We start from the raw sequence: 22,091 nt of genomic DNA, 5'->3' as shown, positions 1-22,091 counted from the left end.
TTGGGGTAGGGAAAAGGAACTAGCTGATGCTCTGGAGAGGCTGAGCCCTCTAGGTTTCAGGACTTATCTGGACCAGGGACCCATCTGAGGTTGTAGGTTTCTGGAAAGTTACTCTAGTGTATGGAACCTTTGTAGAATCTTATATATTGCCCTAGGTGTTCTTTAGGATTGGCTGGAATGGTCCTGGTTGGGGGTTGGCAGGTTATGTTAGGTAGCAAGGTCTAATTGAAGCTTGTGTAAGAGCAACCTCCAGAGCAGCTTCTCGACTCTATTTGAATTTTCGCAGCCCAATTTTAAATTTAATCATTGATTTTACTTAATACATGCAACATTTCAACATGTAATCAATATTTTAAAAATATGAAACATTTTGTATTCTTTTTTTTGGTACTAAGTCTTCAAAAGCCAGTGTGTCCTCTACACTCACAGCACATCCCAGCCCCCACATTTCCAGTGCTCAGCAGTCACGTGTAGCGACTGGCTTCTGTGTTGGACAACGTAGGTTAGGATGATACAGTTTTGCTCTTTTCCTAATAGCCAAAAAAGGTAAGACAATAAATTTACCCCTCGTTATGGCTTTGAGCACCTGCCACAAGTTTCACAGCTTCTTATTTCCTAAATTACCTATTACTATATGTTTAATAACACCTTTATTCTGTCTTTCTTTCAGAGAGTACCTTATAAGTATCCAGTAGTTGACTATTCTTTTTAATTGTTATAAATTTTTGGTCCCAGTATGTAGCTGGTACAATTTCTGTGTTTTGTGGAATCACAGCTTACTAGGAAATTCCCATCAAGTTTCTCTTATTAATCATACCACCTGACTCATCTATCTAATGTATGTTTTGTCTAATCAGCCATAGAATGGTAGTGGCTTCATTTCCCAATACAATTCTTTCTTTCTGTTAATTCTTATGTCTCTAATAGCTTTTGTTTTACATTTTTGAGTCTATATATACAGCATTTTGTTACCTATTTATTGTTATATTTTTATCTGTATAAATAGCCTTTTTAGTTTAATGATTTTTTTTTACTTTTTTTTTCTTTTTTAGAGAAGTTGTGAGTTTACAGAACAATCATGCATAAAATACAGGGTTCCCATACACCACCCTACCACCACCACCTTGAATAGGTGTGGAACATTTCTTGCAATTGATGATAGCACATTTTTATAATTGTACCGTTAGCTAAGGTCTATGGCTTAACCTAGAGTTCACTGTGTAATGTAGTTCCATGGATTTTTTTTTTCTTTTTACCATATATACAATCTAACATTTCTCTTTTTAGTCACATTCAGATGTATATTTCAGCACTGTTAATTGCATTAACAATGCTGCGCTATCATCATCACCATCCTTTACTAAAATACTTCCAGCATTCCTAACAGGAACCTTGTATACATTTTAAGTCTTAACTCCCCATTCCCTACATTCCCTATCCCCACTCCATCTCCTGGTAACCAATATTCTATGTTCTGACTCTATGAGTTTGCTTATTGTAATTGTTTCACACCGGTGAGATCATGCAATATTTGTCCTTTTGTGCCTGGCTTATTTCACTTAAAATGATGTCTTCAGGGTTCATCCATGCTGTCACATGTGTCAGAACTTCATTCCTTTTTATGGCTGGATAATATTCCATTGTGTGTACATTCCATGTTTTATGTATCCATGCATTGGTTGATGGATGCTTGCCTTTCTTCCATCTTTTGGCAATTATAAATAATGTCCCTATGAACATTGGTGTGCAAATATCTTTTCGAGTTACTGCTTTCAAATTTTGGGGGTTATATATCAAGTAACAGGATTGCCAGATCAGTGGTAGTTCTATACTTAACTTTCTGAGAAACCACCAAACTGTTTTCCACAGCAGCTGCATGATTTTAATTCCCACCAATAATGGATGAGTGTTTCTATTTCTCTACAACTTCTCCAACACTTGTAGTTTTGTTTTATTAATAGCAGCCATTCTGATGGGTGTGAAATGGTAACTCTTAGTTTTGATTTGCATTTCCCTAATGGCTAATTATATTGAACATCTTTTCATATGCTTTTTGGCCATTTGTGTATGTTCTTTGGAGGCTACTCAAGACTTCTTCCCATTTTTAAATTGGGTTGTTTGCCTTTTGGTTGTTAAATTGAAGGATTTCTTTATATATTCTGGATATTAAACCTTTATTGAATTATGTGGTTTACAAGTATCTTCTCCCTTTGTGTATATTATCCTTTTACTTTCATGATAAAGTATTATGAGGCCAAAAAAAAAAGTTCCCATGAGGCACAAAAGTTTTTAATTTTGATGATGTCCTATTTATCTATTTTTTCTTTTTTTCTTGAGCTTTGGGTATTAAGTCTAAGAAACTGACAAAGGTCTTGAAGATGCTTCCTTACATTTTCTTCTAGGAGCTTGATAGTTCTGGCTCTTATAGTTAGATCTTTGATCTATTTTTGAGTTGATTTTTGTGTATGGTGTGAGGTAGGTGTCCTCTTTTTTTTTTTTTTTTTTAATGGAGCTCCAATTTCCCAGCCCCATTTGTTGAAGAGACTATTCCCTCTCAATCGAGTGGTCTTTGCCCTCATGTGAAAAATCAGTTGGCCATAAATGTGAGTGTTGATTTCTGAGCCCTCAGTTTGTTTCCATCGGTCTATATGTCTGTCCTTGTGCCAGTACCATGCTATTTTAATTACTGTGGCTTTGTAATAAGTTTTGATATTGAGAAGTGTGAGTCCTCTAATTTCGTTCTTTTTCAACATGGCTTTAGGTACCTACCCATGCGAAAAAAAAAAAAAAAGATGGCTTTAGCTATTCAGGGCCCCTTATGCATCATATAAATTTAATTATTAGCTTTTCCATTTTTGCAAATATAGTTATTAGAATTTTGATTGGGGTTGCATTCAATCTATAAATTGCTTTGAGTAGGTTTGACAACTTAATGATATTCAGTCTTCCAATCCATGAACATGGACTGTCCTGCCATATATTTAGGTCTTTATTTCTTTCAGCAATGTTTTCTATATACAAGTCTTTTATATACTTGGATAGATTTATTCCTAAATATTTTATTATTTTAGTTGCTATTGTGAATGGAATTTTTTTCTTGATTTCATCTTCCAGTTGTTCATTGCTTATATATAGAAACACTACTGATTTTGGGGTGTTGATCTTGTACCCTCCCACTTTGCTGAATTCATTTATTAGCTATAGGAGCTTTGTTGTAGATTTTTCAGAATTTTCTGTATTTAGGATCGTATCATCTGCAAATAGAGAGTTTTACTTCTTCCTTTCCATTTGGATGTCTTTTATTTAGTTTTCTTGCCTTATTGCTCTTGCAAGAACTTCCAGTACAGTGTTGAATAACAGTGGTGACAGTGGGTATCCTTTTGTTGTTCCTGATCTTAGAGGGAAAAGAGCTTAATAACTTTAATCTTGAAAACTACTTTGATTTTACTGCTGCTTTACTTTTACTTTCATCTGCCTATGATTATTTTTACTCATCCATTTACTTTATATAATCTGATTCCAGTGCTTTCTTTAAATATTTTTAAAGCATATTTTAACTTATATTTCTCTGATTACCAAACTTATGAAAAAAGTAATAACCAAGAATCCTTATTGTTCTAGTTTGCTACCTGCTGGAATATGATATACCAGAAACAGAATGGCTTTTAAAAAGGAAAATATAATAAGTTGCTAGTTTACGGTTCTAAGGCCTAAAAAATGTCCCAATTAAAGCAAGTCTATAGAAATGTCCAATCTAAGGCATCCGGGGAAAGATACCTTGGTTCAGGAAGGCCAGTGAAGGTCAGGGTTTCTCTGTCATCTGGCCAGGCACGTGGCAAACATAGTCATCTGCTAGCTTTCTCTCCTGCTTCTCTTCCTGTTTCATGAAGCTCCCCGGAAGGCATTTTCCTTCTTCATCTCCAAACGTCACTGGCTGGTGGACTCTCTGCTTCTCATAGCTATGTCATTCTGCTCTCTCAGAATCTCTCTTTTATAGGATTCCAGTAAAGTAATCAAGACCCACCTAGAATGGGTGGAGACACGTCTCCCCCTAATTCAGTTTAACAACCATTCTTGATTGAGTCATATCTCCAGGGAGATGATCTAATTAAAGTTTCAAACTACAGTACTGAATAGGGATTAGAAGAAACTGCCTTTACAAAATGAGATTAGGATTAAAACATGGCTTTTCTAGGGTCCATACAGCCTTTCAAACCAACACACTTATGGCCTAAATTATGAAATTTTATGTGCTTTGTATTCTTCTGTTCCCCTCCTACTAGTGTGTACCAGTTTTTAGTAATCTAATCTTATATTATTTAGCCATTAGAGTCTATTTCTGGCTTTGTGTTCAATCTTGTAACCAAAATTGTAATTGTATATTTTATTTAACTTCTTGTGATTACCTGGTTTCAGTTTTCATTTCTGGTTCTTCTACACTTTGATTTCCTCAGAGTTGTTTCAGATTTAGTTGACTTTAGCATGTGTTCAAGTAAAGTTTTAATTTTTAAAAAATAGGCAAAAGTGGGATTTTTTTAAACATTTGTTTATATGAGATGCATTCTCTTGCTTTCACTCACAGATCCATTATTTCCCCTCAAATCTATGATGATGTTACTTCAATGTCTCTAAATTTTAATATCAAATATAGAAGTATAAGGCTGACCAAATTCTTGATCCTTTGTAAGAAACCTATTTTTCCTCCATAGCTGTTTTAAAAATTATTTCCTTTTCCTTGAAATTAAAAAAATTATCCTGCTAAGTATAAGTGGTGAGGCCCTGGAATACTGACTCGGACTCTAAAGAGTCAGTTCTTTTTTGTTGTTGGTTTTTCAACTTAAGAAACTTTTTCTCTCTGGTCTCTTTGTTCCATGTGTTCTGTTGTCCTCTTTGAAAACCTCTGTAATTCATAGGTTAGATATCCAGTCTTTTTTTCTGTGTCTTTTTTCTTCCTTCTTTTTTTCCATCTATTACTCTGTCTTCATCTTTCTTGGAGCTTTTCAACATTTACCTTCTGTATTACTTTTTCTACAGTAACCATTCCATCCTTTCTTGCCTCCATTTCACATTTTCATTTTGCTGTTGAATTCTTAGTTTCTCTTGGTTTTCTCCTAATCCCAGTTCACATCAGACTTCATCTCAAACTAAGGTTAAATTTAGCTAATTATGATCTCTTCTTTGGAATACCTCCTATCCCAGAATCTGCATGCTGCCATTCTTATAGACATGAAAGCCCATGTTTTTTGTATTTTATGGGGTGTTTTTTGTTGTTGTTGGGTTTTTTGTTTTTTGGGTCTTTTGTTTTTGTTTTGTTTTGGTATTTTGTTTACCTTTGGTTTATTGCAGTTAAACATTTTCAGAATTATATATTTCCATTTTCAGAGTCCCTCTCCTCCACCCCCATTCTGTTGTGTATGACCTTCCCACTGACACCATATCGTTTTTCTCCTCTCCTTAACCCTTAAATAAGGAAAGCGCTGGTGTATCATCCTTAGAATTATTCAGTATCTGCTGAGGTGATAATTGTAGAGTCTCCCTCACAGCCCAAAACTGGTGGGTGGCTTCATATGCACATCCCCAAGTCCGATGTCTAATCTTTAGTTGGTGTTTGGTTTTATACTGAACTTTGCTGTCCCAAAACAGAATCCTGTCTTGATGCCATTGATTGATTATCAAGAGGTAACTGAGTCAGGCTATCGTTCTTTGATCAGATGCAATCAGTTTTTTTAAACTCCAGTCCCTGGTATGCACTTACCTCGAGCCTTTCCCACCCCACAGAGGGCTTTGCCAACAGTGCCACTTTCCAGGGACACAGCAAAACCAGGCCTCTTTCTGCCACCGGTATGGCCTATAGCTCCAATGACCAGAGTAAGAGCCGAGCTGATGGAGTTGCCTTGGAACATGGGCATGGGAGGTCGCTCAGAGCTACAGCATCTTTGTCTCCTAGCCAGAGGCAGACAGGAAGGGGCCAGAGCTTCAGGCTACCTCCCCATCCCAGCCCCCTGCCTTTGGTCTTCTGAGTCTGGGGGCTAAGCTACCCTGGGCAACTAGAATTTCTTAGAGACCGCACTTTAGTTAATAGTTGAACCTCCTGACTCTGGTGAGGAGGCTTCCAGTGAACTGTTACCTTGCTTTTCAGTGTTGTGGGGCTTCGTTCTTTTCATGGGTATTTTATGGGGAAGGACAGTAGGGGAAGGACAAGCTGGACATTGATAGAAGGGCACCATTTTAGCTCCCAAGTTGTCATTTTATAAAGGCCTGAAGCGGTGGTTTTCAACCACAGTTGCACCTTGGAATCACCTGGGGAGCTTTCGAAAACCTCTTGTGACCAGGCCCCACCCCTGACCAATGACACAAGACTGTCTGGGGTGAGTCCAAGCATCAGTATTTTAAACATTTACCCATGTGACTCTGATGTGCAACCAGGACTGAGAAACTTTAGTCCAGAGCAGAGAGCAATGGAAGGGGCTTCCGTTCTCAGTGGAGTTCTAGTACTGTGTGACCTTGGGCAAGCCTTTTAATTTCTCCTCCTGTTTCCCCTGTATTTAAATGAAAACGGCAATGCCGCCCACCCCCTGCCTATAGCACATAGGATACTATGGGCTAAAGATAAGTTAATGAGGGTTGAGCTGCCAAAAGATTTGTGTCTTAAAGGCCAGCCCTCTAGGGGTCTTAGCAGGCTCTGGTATAGCAGACACAGTCATTCATTCATTCACAGATACCCAGAACACCAGAGGCCACCTGCTGCAAGCTTTGTGCTAGGAAGGAGATACAAAGCCACTGAAGGTGCTGGATACCCACTATGGGAGGGGATCCTGGCTAAGCCCAGAGGACTCCTCGAATGTCCCTGCTTGACTCAGACTCTGGGGCGGGGGGTGTGGAGCAGGGACAAATGATAGAATCTGATGTACCAGCAAACCATAGTTATACACAGGTAGACAGAGGGAAGTGAGGGAGTGGGCAGGAGGCCCAAGGGGTCTGGTGTGAGGCCAGTGAGCTCTATGGGCATGAGAGGACTTCCTAGGAACAGTCTGGGCCAATGGCTCTGTGGAAGAAGAGACATGAAGAGTGACTAGGAGCTTGGGCTCTCATGTTTATCTTTCCAATTTAAAAGCAACTATAAGGAGTCCCCTAACGGGAATGGTGAGAAAGGGGGAAAATTCAACTTCACCAAGTGGAGAATTCTTGATATTCTCACAGGTAATGGGGATAGCCAAAGCAATAGGCTGAGCCTCCAATCTTGGGGTTGTTCATATGAAACTTAATCCCACAAAGGATAAGCTAAGCCTACTTAAAATTAGGCCTAAGAGTCACCCCCAAGAGAACCTCTTTTGTTGCTCAGATGTGGCCTCTCTCTCCAGCCAACACAACAAGCAAACTCACCACCCTCCCCCTCTCTACGTGGGACATGACTCCCAGGGGTGTGGACCTTCCTGGCAACGTGGGACAGAAATCCTAGAATGAGCTGGAACTCAGCAGCAAGGGATTGAGAAAATCTTCTCAACCAAAAGGGGGAAGAGCGAAATGAGACAAAATAAAGTGTCAGTGGCTGAGAGATTCCAAAGTGGAGAGGTTATCCTGGGGGTTATTCTTACGCATTAAATAGGTATCCCCTGTTTAGTTAAGGTGTAATGGAGAGGCTGGAGGGAACTGCCTGAAAATGTGGAGCTGTGCTCCAGTGGCCATGTTTCTTAAAAATAATTGTATGATGATATGGCTGTTGCAGTGTCACTGTGTGGTTATGAGCCTTGTGTCTGATGCTCCTTTTGTCTACCTTATCGTTGGACAAGTAAAACATATGGATTAAAAATAAATAAATAAATAATAGGGGGAACAAATGTTAAAATAAATTTAGTAGATTGAAATACTGGTGATCAGTGAAGGGAAGGGGTAAGGGGTATGGTATGTATGAATTTTTTTCTGTTTTCTTTTTATTGCTTTTTCTGAATTGATGCAGATGTTCTACGAAATGATCATGATGTTGAATATACAACTATGTGATGATAGTGTGAGTTATTGATTATATAAGAAGAACGGAATGATCATATGCTAAGAATGTTTGTGTTTGTATGTGATTGTGTATCATAAATAAATAATTTTTTAAAAAGCAACTGTAAGAAAAAGAAGAAAAGAAAGAAAACTTGGTCTCTAGCTTTGGACCTGGGTTCAAATCCCAACTCTACCATTGCTACAGAGCCACAGGCAACTTGCATAACTTCTTTAGCTTCAGATTTGCCATTTGTCAAATGGGGGCAATGAGAACACCTGCTTCATAGGATTATCGTGACAGTGAAATGAGATTTGCAATTAAGGTTCTTGGCTCATTGCCTGAGCCATAGATTATAGCTCCTGCTGCTATTGTTTTATGTATAGATATATAGATATATAGATTTACTTTCTAACTGATGAAATTCGGGTAGTTATAAGCCATGACCTGACCTCATTAAAAGCTGGAATTGGAGGGATTCTCTTGGGAATCTTCTCATCATTCCCAAGGCGAGGCCTCGTCTGCCCCTCTAGATAACACTTTCTTCACATGCAGGGACAGACGTTAACCAAGACATTTCTAAGGACCTTCCACCTCTGAAGATTGTGAGATTCTGGTATTTGGAGAATGCTCAGCCTCAGCAAGCAGTGAAGCATGGTCCTATACTACAGGGATGGCCTGGGTCAGATTTTACATGCTGCTCCCTCACATGTTCTATTTCCTTTGGTGACACAGTCACCCAGACCCAGAATCTTGGCATGATCTTTGAGTTGTCCTTTTCCATCACCTCTTACAACCCACCACTTAGCAAGTACTGTTTACCTTGACATGTCTCTTATATCAGTCCTGTAGCCATCAACAAGTACATGCATACAGACAACCACAGAGCTCTCAGTGCCACGCAACAGTAAGCATTTATTTAGATTATGTGTGTACATATTGGCTGGGGGTCGCCTGATCTGGGCTACTCTTGGATGGGGTCTCCTCCTCCTGGAACTATGAGTTCAACCCAGAAATTATCTTCTCAGGATAATGAAAGGCACATAAGTACTTACAGTTTCTGAAGGCCTAGGATGGGAACTGGCACCATGTCACTTCTGCCTCATTCTGTTGGTCAAAGGAAGTCACATGGCCAAATCCAAAGTCCCTTTTTATTGGAGGGATAAAGAAGAGTAGTTCATTCTGGACATGATCTAATCTGCCACAGATTCTTTCCATTGCCAGAGAAGTCAGGTTTTATTTCCTCCTACCTGGACTTTTTCAGGGGCTTCCTGTCTAGTCTCCACACCTCTGCCATATATAACCTTTCTAGAGAGCACAGGTATGACCAGAGCACTTCGTGCACCCTTAATACCTTCCCTACCAACCACCATATGGAACCCAGCCCCTTGGCTGCTTTCCATCATCCGTGCCCTAGCTCAGCCTTCTTTCCCAGCCCCATCTCCTGCTCTTCCTCTCTACCCTATCACTAATGGAGCTAGGCTGCTTTCCCAGACACCCATGTTATCTTCCCGGGGCCTTCATCCTTGTCATTCTTTCCACCTGAAATGTTCCCATGTTCCCATGGACCCATGTGAGAATCCTCTTTCATGTGCCTGAATTCCAGTTAGAAGTAGTAACTCTGGCCTCTGCACTTCAGCATCCCTTTTAGGCCTTTCTCTTGCATCATTTATGAATGAGCATGTCATATCCTGAGCCCTACCATGGCGCCTAGCACACAGTGTGGCAATAATACCTTTAAGGAGCAAGAATGAATGAATGCTTGAATGAATGCCTCCAAGTTCCCTACTGGCCTCTGAGCCCCTCGCAGGTAGAGGCCATAGCTTGTGCCTCCAGGCCATTGCTGGGGCTAAGATGGGCCTCTGCGTTTAATTGCTGACCATACTTCTGGGGCTGTGTTCTGGTTCCCCTCCCTGGGTGAAAGGCATGATTTGGGGTTGGGTGGGGGCAATGAGGGGAGGTAGTTTAGCCATAGGGAATTGAATTGGGGTGGGTCTGGGAAGGGTATCATCTCCCCACCATCCTGGCCCACTTCAGTCTTGTTGGGTAGTGAGACAATGGTGAGGGGGCTCTTTGAGAAAGGTGACCTCCAGCAGGTCTGGGCAAAGTTCAGGGCGGGGGGACGCTGCACCCCCAATCTGGGGATACCCGTGGCCCAGGACCAGCCCCTGTGGCACTGCCCTCCCCCCGCTCCCACATGCTGACACGATGTCTTGTGCCTCCGCAGAAAGACTTCACGGTGCGGGAGGAGCTGCAGCGGCAGGACGTGGAGCGCTGGCTCGGCTTCATCACCTTCCTGTGCGAGGTGTTCGGCACCATGCGTAGCAGCACGGGCGAGCCCTTCCGCGTGCTCGTGTGCCCCATCTACACCTGCCTCAGGGAGGTAAGACACGGGGCCGGCCACTCCTGGCTGGGCTGCTCAGCAGTGGCCAGTCCTTCACTACAGACTCCCTGCTGCTTCTGTTTTCTAAAGCCAGGTTTGTGTCTATTGAGTTTCATTAGAGGGAAACAGCCCCCAAAAGGAAAGGGTCATTGATGCAGACGTCAGTGACTCATAATTGGGAAGGCAGCCTGCAGAGAGGAGGCCGACAGTATCATTCGTATGAATCTTTGGATTGGATTGGGTGACCATTGAATTCATTCTTTAAAAAAGAAAACATTTGCTTCTAAAGGTCCTCTGAAAAAGAAAGAAACAAGATTAGCCAAGACACTTTTGAAAAGTGAGAACTCGGGGGTGGGGGGGCTGCAAGGGTAGTTCCATGGGTTCCATGGTATAATTCTCACCTGCCATGCAGGAGACCCAGGTTCGATTCCCAGCCCGTGCACCTCCCCCAAGAACATGCAAACAAACAAACAAAAGCCAACCAAACAAAAACTCAGCAAATAGTGCTGCAATAACAGAATACTCACATAGAAAAAGAATGAAATGTGATACCTGCCATACAGCATACAATAAAAAAAAAGAATTCAGTGGAGTGCTTGCCCTCCCAGGTCACTCTGGATTCTCTGGAGGGGCCAGGATGAGAAGGAGACAGAAGTGAGCACTGGGAGCCCAGGTAGGAGGCTGTTGGTCCAGGGGTCCTCAGTGAGCGGGTGGTGTCGTGGAGTAGAAGGAGGAGAGGCAAGAGTGTTTGAATTCTAGTTACATTTTTGAATTAGCACCAGTGCGACTTGCTGATAAGTGATGTGGGTTCCCTGTGGCTCCGTTTTCTGGGTTTGGGGACACTGGAAGAGAAACAGGTAGAGTGGGGATAAAAGTCAGGAGTGGGTTTTCAACATGGTATGTCTGAGTTGCCTGTTGACTTCCCCATGGAACTGCCCTGCAGTTGCTTAGGCTAAAGTATCTAGAGATCTCAGAGAAGTCCGCATTGGAGGCAAACAACTGAGAGTTGTCTGAAATGTCAGCATGTTCATGGGCTGAGAACTGTACAAGGGCTGAGAACTGGTTGAGATCGCCTGGGAAGAGGGTGTAGATACAGGAGGAGAGGAGCCAGACAAGGAGGCTGAGGGGGAGTGGCCAGGGAAGCAGGAGGCTCCAAGAAGGCTCTGAGAAGAAGGATCTGGGAAAAGACTCAAGGAGAAGGCTGGGGAAGGCTGGTGGAGAAAGCTGGAGGAGAGGTTCTCTCTTCCATGAGAACCTGCGCAGCCTCACTCCACAGGTGACATCCGTCTCCCATCCTCAGCAGCCTTCTGCAGTAGGCACCAGGACGTAGGAGGGGAAGTGTCAGGGAAATGCAGCTGAGAGCTGAAGAGGACAGGGACAGAGAAGTGTCCTGGATTTTGCAGCAAGAGAGGTCCCTGCAGACCTTGGTTTCAGTGGAGGAAGCATTGAGGAGAAATTGGAATACAATGAGGAATCAGTGGAGGCGAGGAAGTGTCAAGTCTTCTGAGAAGTTTTGATGTGAAAGGCAGCAAAGAAAGGGAAGTTGTTGGCTAAAGAGCATAGGGGTGGGGACTAAGGACATTTTTGTGTTTTTGTGAGAAAGGAGATAGTAGAGCAATTTAAGAAGAGGGAGAAGTGGATTTTAAAGTATTTTTTTTTAAAAAGCATCCATTTATGAGGAAATGGCATGCTCATTCCAGACCACCTGTATATTCACTGAGTGGAGGCCACAGGCCTATCTGGGGCACTTTGAAAACCTGTATGCCTCTCCCACTCTATATAGCCAAACCAAGTTTCTCCACAAAGTCTCCTGAATCAGACTCTTTTCATAGATTCAGACAATAGCTTCTCTCAGGATGTCTTAAGATCAACTTTGCCTTTTGTATCCCTCTGGAAGATTCGATAGCTGCCCTCTTGGAGACAGGGGGCTGGCCCAGATGGCCTCTTGAGGCCCTCCGCTCCTTGTCTGCAGTTGCCTGCACCCCTTGACAACCTGCCTCAAGACAGGGACCAGCACTGTTCTAGGGCAGTGACCTTAATTGCACCAACACGTTCACTTTACGTGATCAGGACACCTCCTGGTGTTGCTGTCACCTGCTCCCTGAGCAGGAAGCAGGGTGATAGCTGAACACTGGCCCTGGCTGCCGGGATACTTTTAACACCGCCTGAGATAGTGCAAACTCTCTGGTGTGAGATCCAGAAGGTGCCAGGAGGTCTGCACAGATACAAAACAAAGAGCTACCCCCAGTGCACACTTGTTTGGTGCATTAAACTTTTCAGGGCCTGTGGTAAACTTAGTAAGTAAATTATCTTTGTCCTTCATCATTTTGTAAAGGAAGAAAGCAGAGCCCTGCTTGGTGAGGTGGCTAACAAGCACCAGTCTGGGGCCAGTTTACTGCCTGGGTTCAAATCTCGGCTCTGCCTTTTTTAGCCTCGTGATTCTGGGGGAGAGTTTAACCACTCTGAGCTTTGGTTTCCTCATCTGCAAAGGGGGAATCACAATAGCGTTGCTTTCTCTGCAGAGGTTTAGCAAGGTGACAAGGCATAAAGAGATGCTGAGCACACAGAGTTCCCAGGGACACATAGCTGGTTTGTGCTAGAGCTGGTCTGGAGCTCCTGAACTCCTCATCCAGGGCTCTTTCCAAGAGAGAACACAGCTGCCCTAAAATGGAGCCCTATGAAAAGATGGGGATACTGGGGGGGGGGGGGGGGGGGGGGGGGGGGGGGGGGGGGAGTCCAGGAATCTTGTGAAGCCCTTTGGAGAGCCTACTACCTTTCCCAGGTTCCTGGAGACTCCTGAATTTTTAGACTCAATTGATGCCTCTCCTGTTTTATAACACACACACTCATACCCAGTCTGGACCCACTTCTCCAGAGCAGGTCAAGCTAGCTCTTGGCAGTTTCTAGAAGCCAAAGATGCTATGAGAAAAGTATAAGCTTTTTCCTAGGGCCATGCAGATAGCTGACTCCAAATCCACATTTCCCTCTCTGACCTGGGATCCTCCTGAATCCCAGAGCCACCCCCAGGCCCTTTTCCAGCTGCCCACTAGACCCACCTCAGGTCAGGTCTCCAACATAGTCTGGCCCCAGCTGTACTCCAAAGCCCTCCTGCTCCTTCCAGGCCCTACAGGATTCCAGACCACCCCTCCCACCTCCTGCAGGCCAGGCAGCAGCCCCAGTGCAACTCGGCACCACCACTCCATCCCCTGCTTTGACCCCTCCTTCCCTCCCTTCACTCCCCACTTCCTTGCTGCCTCTGAGTCAAACACAAAGTCACTGACCATTTTGGGGTAAAGAGTGTAATATAGAATAAACCTAAGGGGGAAGTTACGAAGTCCCCCCATCCTGGCCTCCAGTCTCAGGCCCTAATGCTCACTGAGGTCACCTTCATTCCCAGCCTCGGGCTTACTGGCCCCCCTTTGAGATTGGGCATGGACCAGACAGGAGGACACCCTGCTCTCTAAACCTGGCCCAGCCCTGGCCCCCTAGCCATTTGCTTCTGCACCCCGACCTAGGTGAATTAACTCTTCTCAACCCTGGTGAGTCATCTCTGAGTGTCCCTCCTCCTCACCTGACACTCCTCCTGGCTGGCTCAAAGCCCCTCTTCTGTGATGCCCCTGCACCCACCCCACCCCACCCCCTGCAGGGCGCAGGTTGGTCAGTGCACCCCCTGCTTGCAGCGCCGACTCCCGCCATCCTCTCCAGGCTGCCCTGTATCTGGTAATGTAACAGCGCCTTTAACCATGGAGACGGCACTGCCCAAAGCACTTCACGGGTTCGTTTCTCTTTTAACTCAGACACCACCCTGAAGCCAGGAGGGCAGAGAGCTCAGGAGACTTGCCCAGGGCCACACAGCCAGAGGGTTGCGGAGTCAAGATTTAAACCCAGGTCTCATGGGAGCCCTGCTCCCTGCCTCGCCAGCAGGGCAGAGGCGACTCTTGCTCTTGTCCTTAATCCCTAACCCAGCAACTGCTTCATGGAGGAAGCCCAACAGACATTTGGGGACTTGATTACATTTTGCCTTAAATAACCTGTGCCAATCAGAGACCCTTCTGGATGGATGGATATGAGTAATTTTTAGTGAGCCTGTTTATTGTTTAAGAGCAAATGGTTTTCAAAGTGGTCGGAAAGTGTTGGTCATCACAAGCTGCTCAGGTCTCCCGGCTCTCATGCTCCAGCTTGTAGCATTCAAAGGACCCCCTCGCCCTGCTCAGATCTGCAGCCAAACTGTGCATGTGAGGGGTCTGCACCTAGGAGCTGTGCAATTAGTGTTTGTGGCCAGAGCTCAGGGGGTCGCCATTTCCCCATCTTCACCAGCTCCTGAGTTCCTACGTGCCAGGCTCTGGGTCTGGGCTCCTCTAGCATCCTCCACTCCTATCATATGTGACCCAGCAGTGGTTTTGCTAGGCTACTTTGGACAGTCATTGAATGTTTCTTTCTAGGCCCCTTCCAGAGCGATGTTGAAAATTCCTCTAACTGGGGGGTGCTGGGGTCACTTTTAACCCCTTCGCACCTTTCGCCTTTGAGCAGACATACCCCTTGCTGCCTGTCTCTCACAACTTCCTTTCATCCTCCTGGCTCCCTCCCCTGAGCATCCCACCTTCCACCTCTCCATTCCAGTCACACACACCAGCCCCCAGCCCATCTCCCCCCATAACACCCATCCTTCAGGCCTCTGCAGGGTCCAGAGGTCGGAATAGAGTTAAAGAGGAAGGGAGTTGTGCTCTGATCAGGAATCTCTCATCCTCCTGCTCTCCCTTCTGACTCCCACCAACCTCTCCCCCTGGCTGCCCCTCCTCCCCTCCAGGCTCCTAAAATCCCAGCGGCCCCTCCCTGCACTTTCCAGGGGCAGGGCAGGAGGGGGGCAGGGGGAGTGTCTCCAAGCGGCGCCCCCGCTGCACCGGAGCGGGCTGGGCTCCTGGAGAGGGCCGGCGGGGACTGGCTCAGGGAGAACACAGGTCAGCAAGTCAGGCTGCTCAGGAAATGAAATTGCTCCATGCAACAATGAGAGCCACTTTTTAAAATTTTTGCGTGAGCGTGCATTCAATTGCTCACGTTGTTTTGGCTCCAGGGGAAATCTGACCTCGGAAAAGGCTGAGATGAAGTGAGTGTGGGTGGAGACCCTCTGCTATTTTGCAGGGCTAGGAGAGTCAAGCAGAACATTCTTCAGAGAGATACCATGCCTCCTTTCCCAGGAAGCTGAAGAGGGAGCTTCATTTGGATGTCCCCCTGGGGCCAGGGCAGGGTCCACTTTGACCAAAGGAGGCCAAGACGGACTGTGCCAGGGCAGTGAGGGACCCTGAGAAGGAACCGAAATCTCCTGGCAGGACCCAAAAGAAATCATCCTCCATGCAGCTCAGAACTCTCAACCCTGCACCTTGGAGAGCTTTTAAAAAATTACAAATTCTCCTCCTTCAACCAATTAAATCACACTTTCTGGGGATGGGTCTGACAAAAAACTGTAAAAAGCTACTTAAGCTCCCCGTGATTGCAGTGTGCAGCCAAGGTTACATAACACGGGGCCCGTCTCTTTTTTGCGCATTTAGGGAGTATTCATTGACAAGCCAAGGAACATTGTGAGAAGGGCACAGTCTGAAGAGCCAGAGAGACCTAAGTTTAAATCCTAGCTCTCCTACTTTCTAGATGTGAATTTAATCTAATTCTTTAATCTCTCTAAGCATCAATTTCCTTATCTGTAGCTATGTAGGCATGTTTCTAAGCTTACTTAGTGATGTTGATTTATAGCAGGTGACACATGACAGCCATCAAGAAGCTATCATATTGTGTTTTGCCGTTCAGTGCCCACCATGTTGTAGGCATTGCTTGGAGAAGTATACATCAGAGGCAGCCCAAGAAAATAAGGTCTGTTCTCCTTAACTGGGCATCTCAGGCTCCCGCAATTAAACTCAATCCTGCCTTTCCTGGGGAACCTCTCATCAGTCCCCTCTGGCTCTATTTCCACCAAAGGCCTCTGGCATTCCCTCTGCCTGGAGCCGCTCCGTCCTCCTCTTCCTCACCGAAGCTGGACTCCTGTCCACCTTTAAGGCCTGGCTTACTTCCCACCTCCTCCAGGAAGTCTTCCCCCATCCACCTAGCCCACCCCAATTTCCCCCTCCTGTTACACAGAGCCACTGTCCACATGGGGCTATTGACACTTGTGTTCTGGGCATGCTTTTGCTGGGTGGTTGTGTGAGTGCCTTATGATTTCTTGGCTGCTTTGAAATAATTTCTGTCTTTCATTGGTATCCAGAGGCATTTCATCAGGACTCTGTCCTCACTCGATAGCAGTGATTTGATTTGAGACAATGCTACTTTCTTGGGCTGCAAACATTCCTAGTAGTACTAGAAAGAAGTATAAATTGGGATGATCCCCCAAGGAGAAATTCACAATCCACTTGGCCACTCCATCCACAGAAATTAAGCAGCCATGCGCACTTACTACCGTCCTGTGCTGGACCAATATGGAGAGGGTTCCCTGGGAGTGGGCAGCTGCGGGGGGGTTAGGGTGTGCTCTATGGCAGGGTTTGACCCTGAGCTAAGGCTTAAGGGGAAGTGGGCTTTGGATAGGCATTGTGGGGAGGGGAAAGGCCTCCATGAAGAAGGGTTTGGGCCAAAGCAAAGGAGCTGAAGTGAGGGTGGCCAGTCTGTAACAGCCTGATAAAGAGAGAGCTGGTGAATGAGTTAGAAGTGGCCTCTGGCTACAGGAAGAGGCATCCTGGTGAATCCTGGATGACTCTAAGAACCTTGAAAGTTCTTGAGCTTTTGAACAATACCGTGGAAGGCATAAAAGAGAGTTCGGTTATTCATTCAACAAACACTGGGAAAATGCTACTTTATTAAACTGAAAAGTCTTTTAAACACATTTGCTGCTGGAAATGTGCTGAGATTACAAAGTCAAATAAGTCTGGGCACTCCCTAGGCAGAGGGACCTATGGGTAACCCAGCATACTGTGATCAGAAATAAGGTGGGGGTGGGGTGGGGTGGAAAGGGAGAATATGGGAGCACAGACATCAGATGAAACCGAGAGATCTCCTCCCGAAGGGCGTGTTAGCAGACAACGACTCCCCGACTCATTGTCTAATTTTTTTCTTACCGTAACAGTAAAACAAAAACGTTCAATGGAAAGCAGAGGGCTGGAATGAAGCTTGAAAAATCTCATGATTTTTCTCATGAACAGTTTATTCCAGCCCTAATCTTAGGCACAGACCCCGCCTGGAATGTTCCTCCGGGAATGTAGCCTTCTCGGAGCAGGTACATAGCCCCTGGGCACTGGTTTAGCATCAGAGTCCCTACAGGTCCCGCAGCTGCTGCTATGAATACCCCAGCTTAAGCAAACATTCCTGTAACCGCTGCCGAAATAACTCCCCACCAGTTTTGTCCCCTCCAGAGCTTTCGTTCCCCTCTTCCGCTGGGCAGAGGCAGAGAAGTCCCCCAGGGGGTGGGATGCCGCAGACCTGCTCTCCGCGCCCCTCACTCCCCCCATCCCCCACTGAGGCTGCCTGGGATCGTTGCCCTCCACAGGACAGAACTCGGGCCCCCCACCCCTGCCTCTCCCAGACCCTCTCCCCAACCCCCATCCCTTAACTGCTCTACTTCCTCAGCCAGGCTCGGCAAATTGAAATGTGAAATTCGAAGCCAGTGTTTCCCTTAGCAACCACAGGAACACAGGATCTGATAGAGAGCCTGGAGTTATAAAAATACCAGCTTCCACCAGACACTGGTTTCCAAAGGGAAACCAGTCCCCAAGCCAGAACCGTTTTTAAACAGTCTTAAAACTCAGGAGATTTCCAAACTGATCTCAGTGTGGTTTCAGCAGGACCTCTTTTTAATTCTCTTTTGGAAGGTGATGGTGTACTTTCTCTAAAATATAGAGATTCAGAAAGGATGTGGCGCAGTTGAGAATTAACTGGTCTTGTAAAGGATATGGAGGTTGAAGCCGTTTTTCTTAAGAAGCGTCAAATATTGGGCATTTTTAAAAGTTAGAGTGAATTGCTAAACCCCCAGTGAGCTCCAGTTCTTCCATTTGCCCTCCCAGTGGGTCCTCAGCTGCCCTGCTCCTGGTTCATCTCCCCTTGGTTGAGAACAAGGTTACTGGACAACCATTTTCTCTTCGGAATTCTAGGTGTTAAGGCCACAGGTGGAAAAAGGCAAGAGGCAGAGTTGCCCAAATTTTCTCCTCCTGCCCAAAAAGGGAAATCCGTCCTGCCCTTATCCTAGTCCTTCCCCTCCCCACAGACAGCCCCTTAGACACTGGCCCTGCGAGGGATCTGAAAGCTCCCCCATCTCTGCGCACGCTGCAGGGCACCCAGCCTTGGGGGTGGGGTAGGGGTGGGCACTCTTCCATGGGGGCAGGGCGCCTCTGCACCAGCCTCCAGACCCGCCTTCCAGCCCTAGGCGGATTTGCCCTCTCCACCTCCCTTCCCCTCCGCGCTCTCCTCTCCTTCCTCTTATCTCCTGGGGCCATGCCTTGTAATTTTGAAAAATATTCTAACTCGGTAATTAATGTCTGAACTTCAAGAGGCCCCTGCTTTCTGCAGAGCGCACTGAAAACGGGCCTGTGGGGAGGGGCTGAAGCCCTGGCAGGGTCAGGGGAGGGGAGCATATTTTTTTTAAGTGTTGAATGTACTGCGATGCACTGAGGAAAATAAAATTGTATTGCGTGTACAGGATCACATATACATATACACATGCATCATGTCTAGATTTTAAAACTCTTTGGTTTAAAAACGCCTTTGGGTTACATGCACACACAATAGGATTGGGGGAGGAGGTGGACAGCAGTGGCGGCTTGCTCAGCGAACTTGGAGCACTGGGGGGCAGCCTGGGGCACCTTCTGGGTGCAGGGTCAGAGGATAGGGGGTGGGTTGCCTGGGGAGGAGAGAGGGGAAAAGAAGCCCTGCCCTGTGGGAGTGAAGCATAGCCATCAGCATCTTCAGTGCGGTGTAAATGGCCGCACTGCCTCCTGGCCTCCCCCTACCTCGCTGTCAGTTCAGGCCCTGCCTGCCATCCCCCCACCCCACCCCACCCCGCCCACTGTACCCCTGCGTCCAGCAATTCAGGTGCCAAGCCCTGTGCTGGCCACCGGCCATCTCGGCTACAGCATCCCTAGTGAGGAGGGAGGGTGCAAAACCCTTAGCGTGCCCTGAGAGCCCGTGGCGCACGAAACGCACGTGACTCTCTCCACCACACATGCTGATCTTTTTTCTTTAACCTGCTCCAGCCTTTGTCAGGCTCTGCAGTTTAAACTGAGCAGTGGATTACACCCCCTTTGCTGCTCTCCCACATTCAGATGTAAATAACTTTTAGGCAGCAGTTATTTACATGTCTGGGCCAGACAGAGAGGAACCACTTTTCTCCTTTTTGCTGCCATCTCAAAACCTAGTTAGAACCCGCTTCCTTATTGGAGTCTCCATCATCGTTCCCACCAGCACGAATCAGTAGGTGCAGGTGGCCTGGAGCGGCCTTATTAGAAGCCACAGGAACCAGCTCTTTCCTGTAGTCAGGGAGAGTGTGGTGCTGGGGGAAAGAGGCAGACTTTGGAGCCAGACAGACCAGGCAGTTTGCACTCTCTGGCCCTCGGGATCGTCGTCGGGATGAGGAGTAAATGTATGTAACTTGGTAGATTCGCTAATTACAATCAGCTTCCTCCCGAGATGGAGACTCTGTAGCTCCCTATTTGGTAGACACAACAAAAATTGAAAAACGAAGATAGGAAAAAAGGGACTCGGTCAACAGTTTATTTATATCGTATGAAATGAAGTGCTTCTTAATGAGAAAAAATGTAAAGGAACAGAGTTCATTAAGTCTCAGGCCTCCACCTCACGGTTCCCTCTGCCAAGAACGCTGTCCCTGTAGGTGTCCTTCAAGCTCTCAGCTCAGAGTCCCCTTCTCAGAGGGACACTCTGTGGCCACACCGACCACCAGGCCTCCTTTCCTTTTCTCCGCAGTCCCTATTATCTGCATTTAGCTTATAACTTGGCCGTTTTGATTGTTTTCTGTCTCCCAACCAGAAACTCCCAAAGGGCAGGGAATTTGTCTGTTCTGTTCACAACTGTAACCCCCACCCCCACCCCCGTGCCCCGCGCCCCATGCCTGGAACAGTGCTTGACATACCGTATGTGCTCATAAGTAGTTGCGAAATAAATTAATGAAATACAGTGTCTAGACAGAACAAAGCAGGAGACAATAATGAGCCCTTCTGCAATTAATCCTGGAAGAACTCTCAGAGGAGGTAAATCCAGAATCCTGGAGGAGGCAGGTGAGCGAGTGGGGTGGGCCTGGGCCAAAGGTGGTAGTTCATCGAGATGAGTTCACAACGGGAGAGGGAAGAGAAATACTCTGGGACATCCTTGCTTCCCAGCTCCCCCAAATTGAACTCAAAAGACACAGTCCCCTAGGAGTGAACCAGTGAGAAAACTACTCTGTGCCCAAGAAGTTGCCCATATCCTGTCGTATGTGACACTAAGTTAGGGGTGTCGCCAGCCTTTCTGACTTTCTGGCCTTCAGTCTGCCAAGCCTCATAGGGGATTGGATTAGTCTGTCTGAGGATCCCGTGAGCTACAGCCATCAGGAGAAAGTGAGAGTGGGCTCCTGGCAAAACAGGAAGGGGTCGTGAAGAGGCAGGCCCGTGGGTGCCAGGCCCACTGGAGATGCAGGGGATTAGCAGAGGCTTCCTTTCCTTCCCACCCATGTGGGTGAGAGGGAGATGGAGGAGGTACAAGAAGCAAGAGAGAGCTGGGAGGTCAAGAATGAAGGCCAGAGCCCAGCACAGGAGGCTTGGGCAGGATGGAGTGGAGGGGACACCCCACATGCCACATTGAGGACAGTGGAAACCTCTTAGCCATTACCCATTATAGCCAACATTCAGCCATGGAGCAGTGTAGCCACATATGTAGTTTTACATTTTCTAGTGGCCACATTTAACAAAAGAAACAAGGAATGGGTGAAATTAATTCTTTTTTTTTTTTTTTTGGCTTTTAAAAAGGGAATTTATGAAGTTGCAAGTTTATAGTTCTAAGGCTATAGAAATGTCCAAATTAAGGCACCAATAAGAGCTTACCTTAACTCAAACAAAAAAGGGCCGATGATGTTCAGGCTTGCTCTCTCAGCTGGGAATGCACATGGCGACGTCTGCTAGCTTTCTCTCCCAGTTTCTTATTTAATGAAGTTCCATAGGGGCGTATTCCTTCTTCACCTCCAAAGGTCTCTGGCTATGTGGGCTCTGTTGGTTCTCTTGGCTCTCTGAAATGAATTTTAATATTATAATTTATACAACTTAATATATCCAAATAGTTATCATTTCAACAGGTAATCATTATAAAAAATGTATCAGTGAGGCAATTTTAAAAATTTTTATTCTAGTACCATAGATACAACCTAACATTTCCCCTTCTAACCACATTCAGATATATATCTTTGTGCTGTTACTTCCATTCGTAATGTGCTACCATCATCACCATCCATGACCGAAGCATTTCCATCATTCCCAATAGAAACTCTGTACATTTTAAACCTTAATCTCCTATTCCTTATCCGCACCCCATCCCTTGGTAATTTATATTCTATATTTCAACTCTATGAATTTGCTTATTCTAATCATTTCCTATCAGTGAGATCATACAATATTTGTCCTTTTGTGTCTGGCTTATTTCACCCAGTAGGATGTCTTCAGGATTCATCCATGCTGTCAGCGTGTTACAAAACTTCACTCCCTTTTACAA

The 22,091-nt window shown here is 45.8% G+C and overlaps 1 protein-coding gene across 5 annotated transcripts in view; it reads left to right on the top strand.

Moving 5' to 3' along the window:
• The window catches only part of CTIF (cap binding complex dependent translation initiation factor), a 350,579-nt gene that overhangs the window by 293,913 nt on the left and 34,575 nt on the right, over positions 1–22,091 (top strand). For all 5 annotated transcript variants that reach the window (XM_077135514.1, XM_077135516.1, XM_077135512.1 and 2 more), the window contains one exon: positions 10,215–10,370. In XM_077135514.1, coding sequence (XP_076991629.1) covers positions 10,215–10,370 — 156 coding nt within the window. The remainder of the gene's footprint in view (positions 1–10,214; positions 10,371–22,091) is intronic.

Source organism: Tamandua tetradactyla, chromosome 18 (assembly GCF_023851605.1).
Source record: "Tamandua tetradactyla isolate mTamTet1 chromosome 18, mTamTet1.pri, whole genome shotgun sequence".
In the NCBI taxonomy this organism is placed as follows: Eukaryota; Metazoa; Chordata; class Mammalia; order Pilosa; family Myrmecophagidae; genus Tamandua; species Tamandua tetradactyla.
Note: the sequence above shows the minus strand (reverse complement) of the source record. Positions and strands in the feature narration are given on the sequence as shown.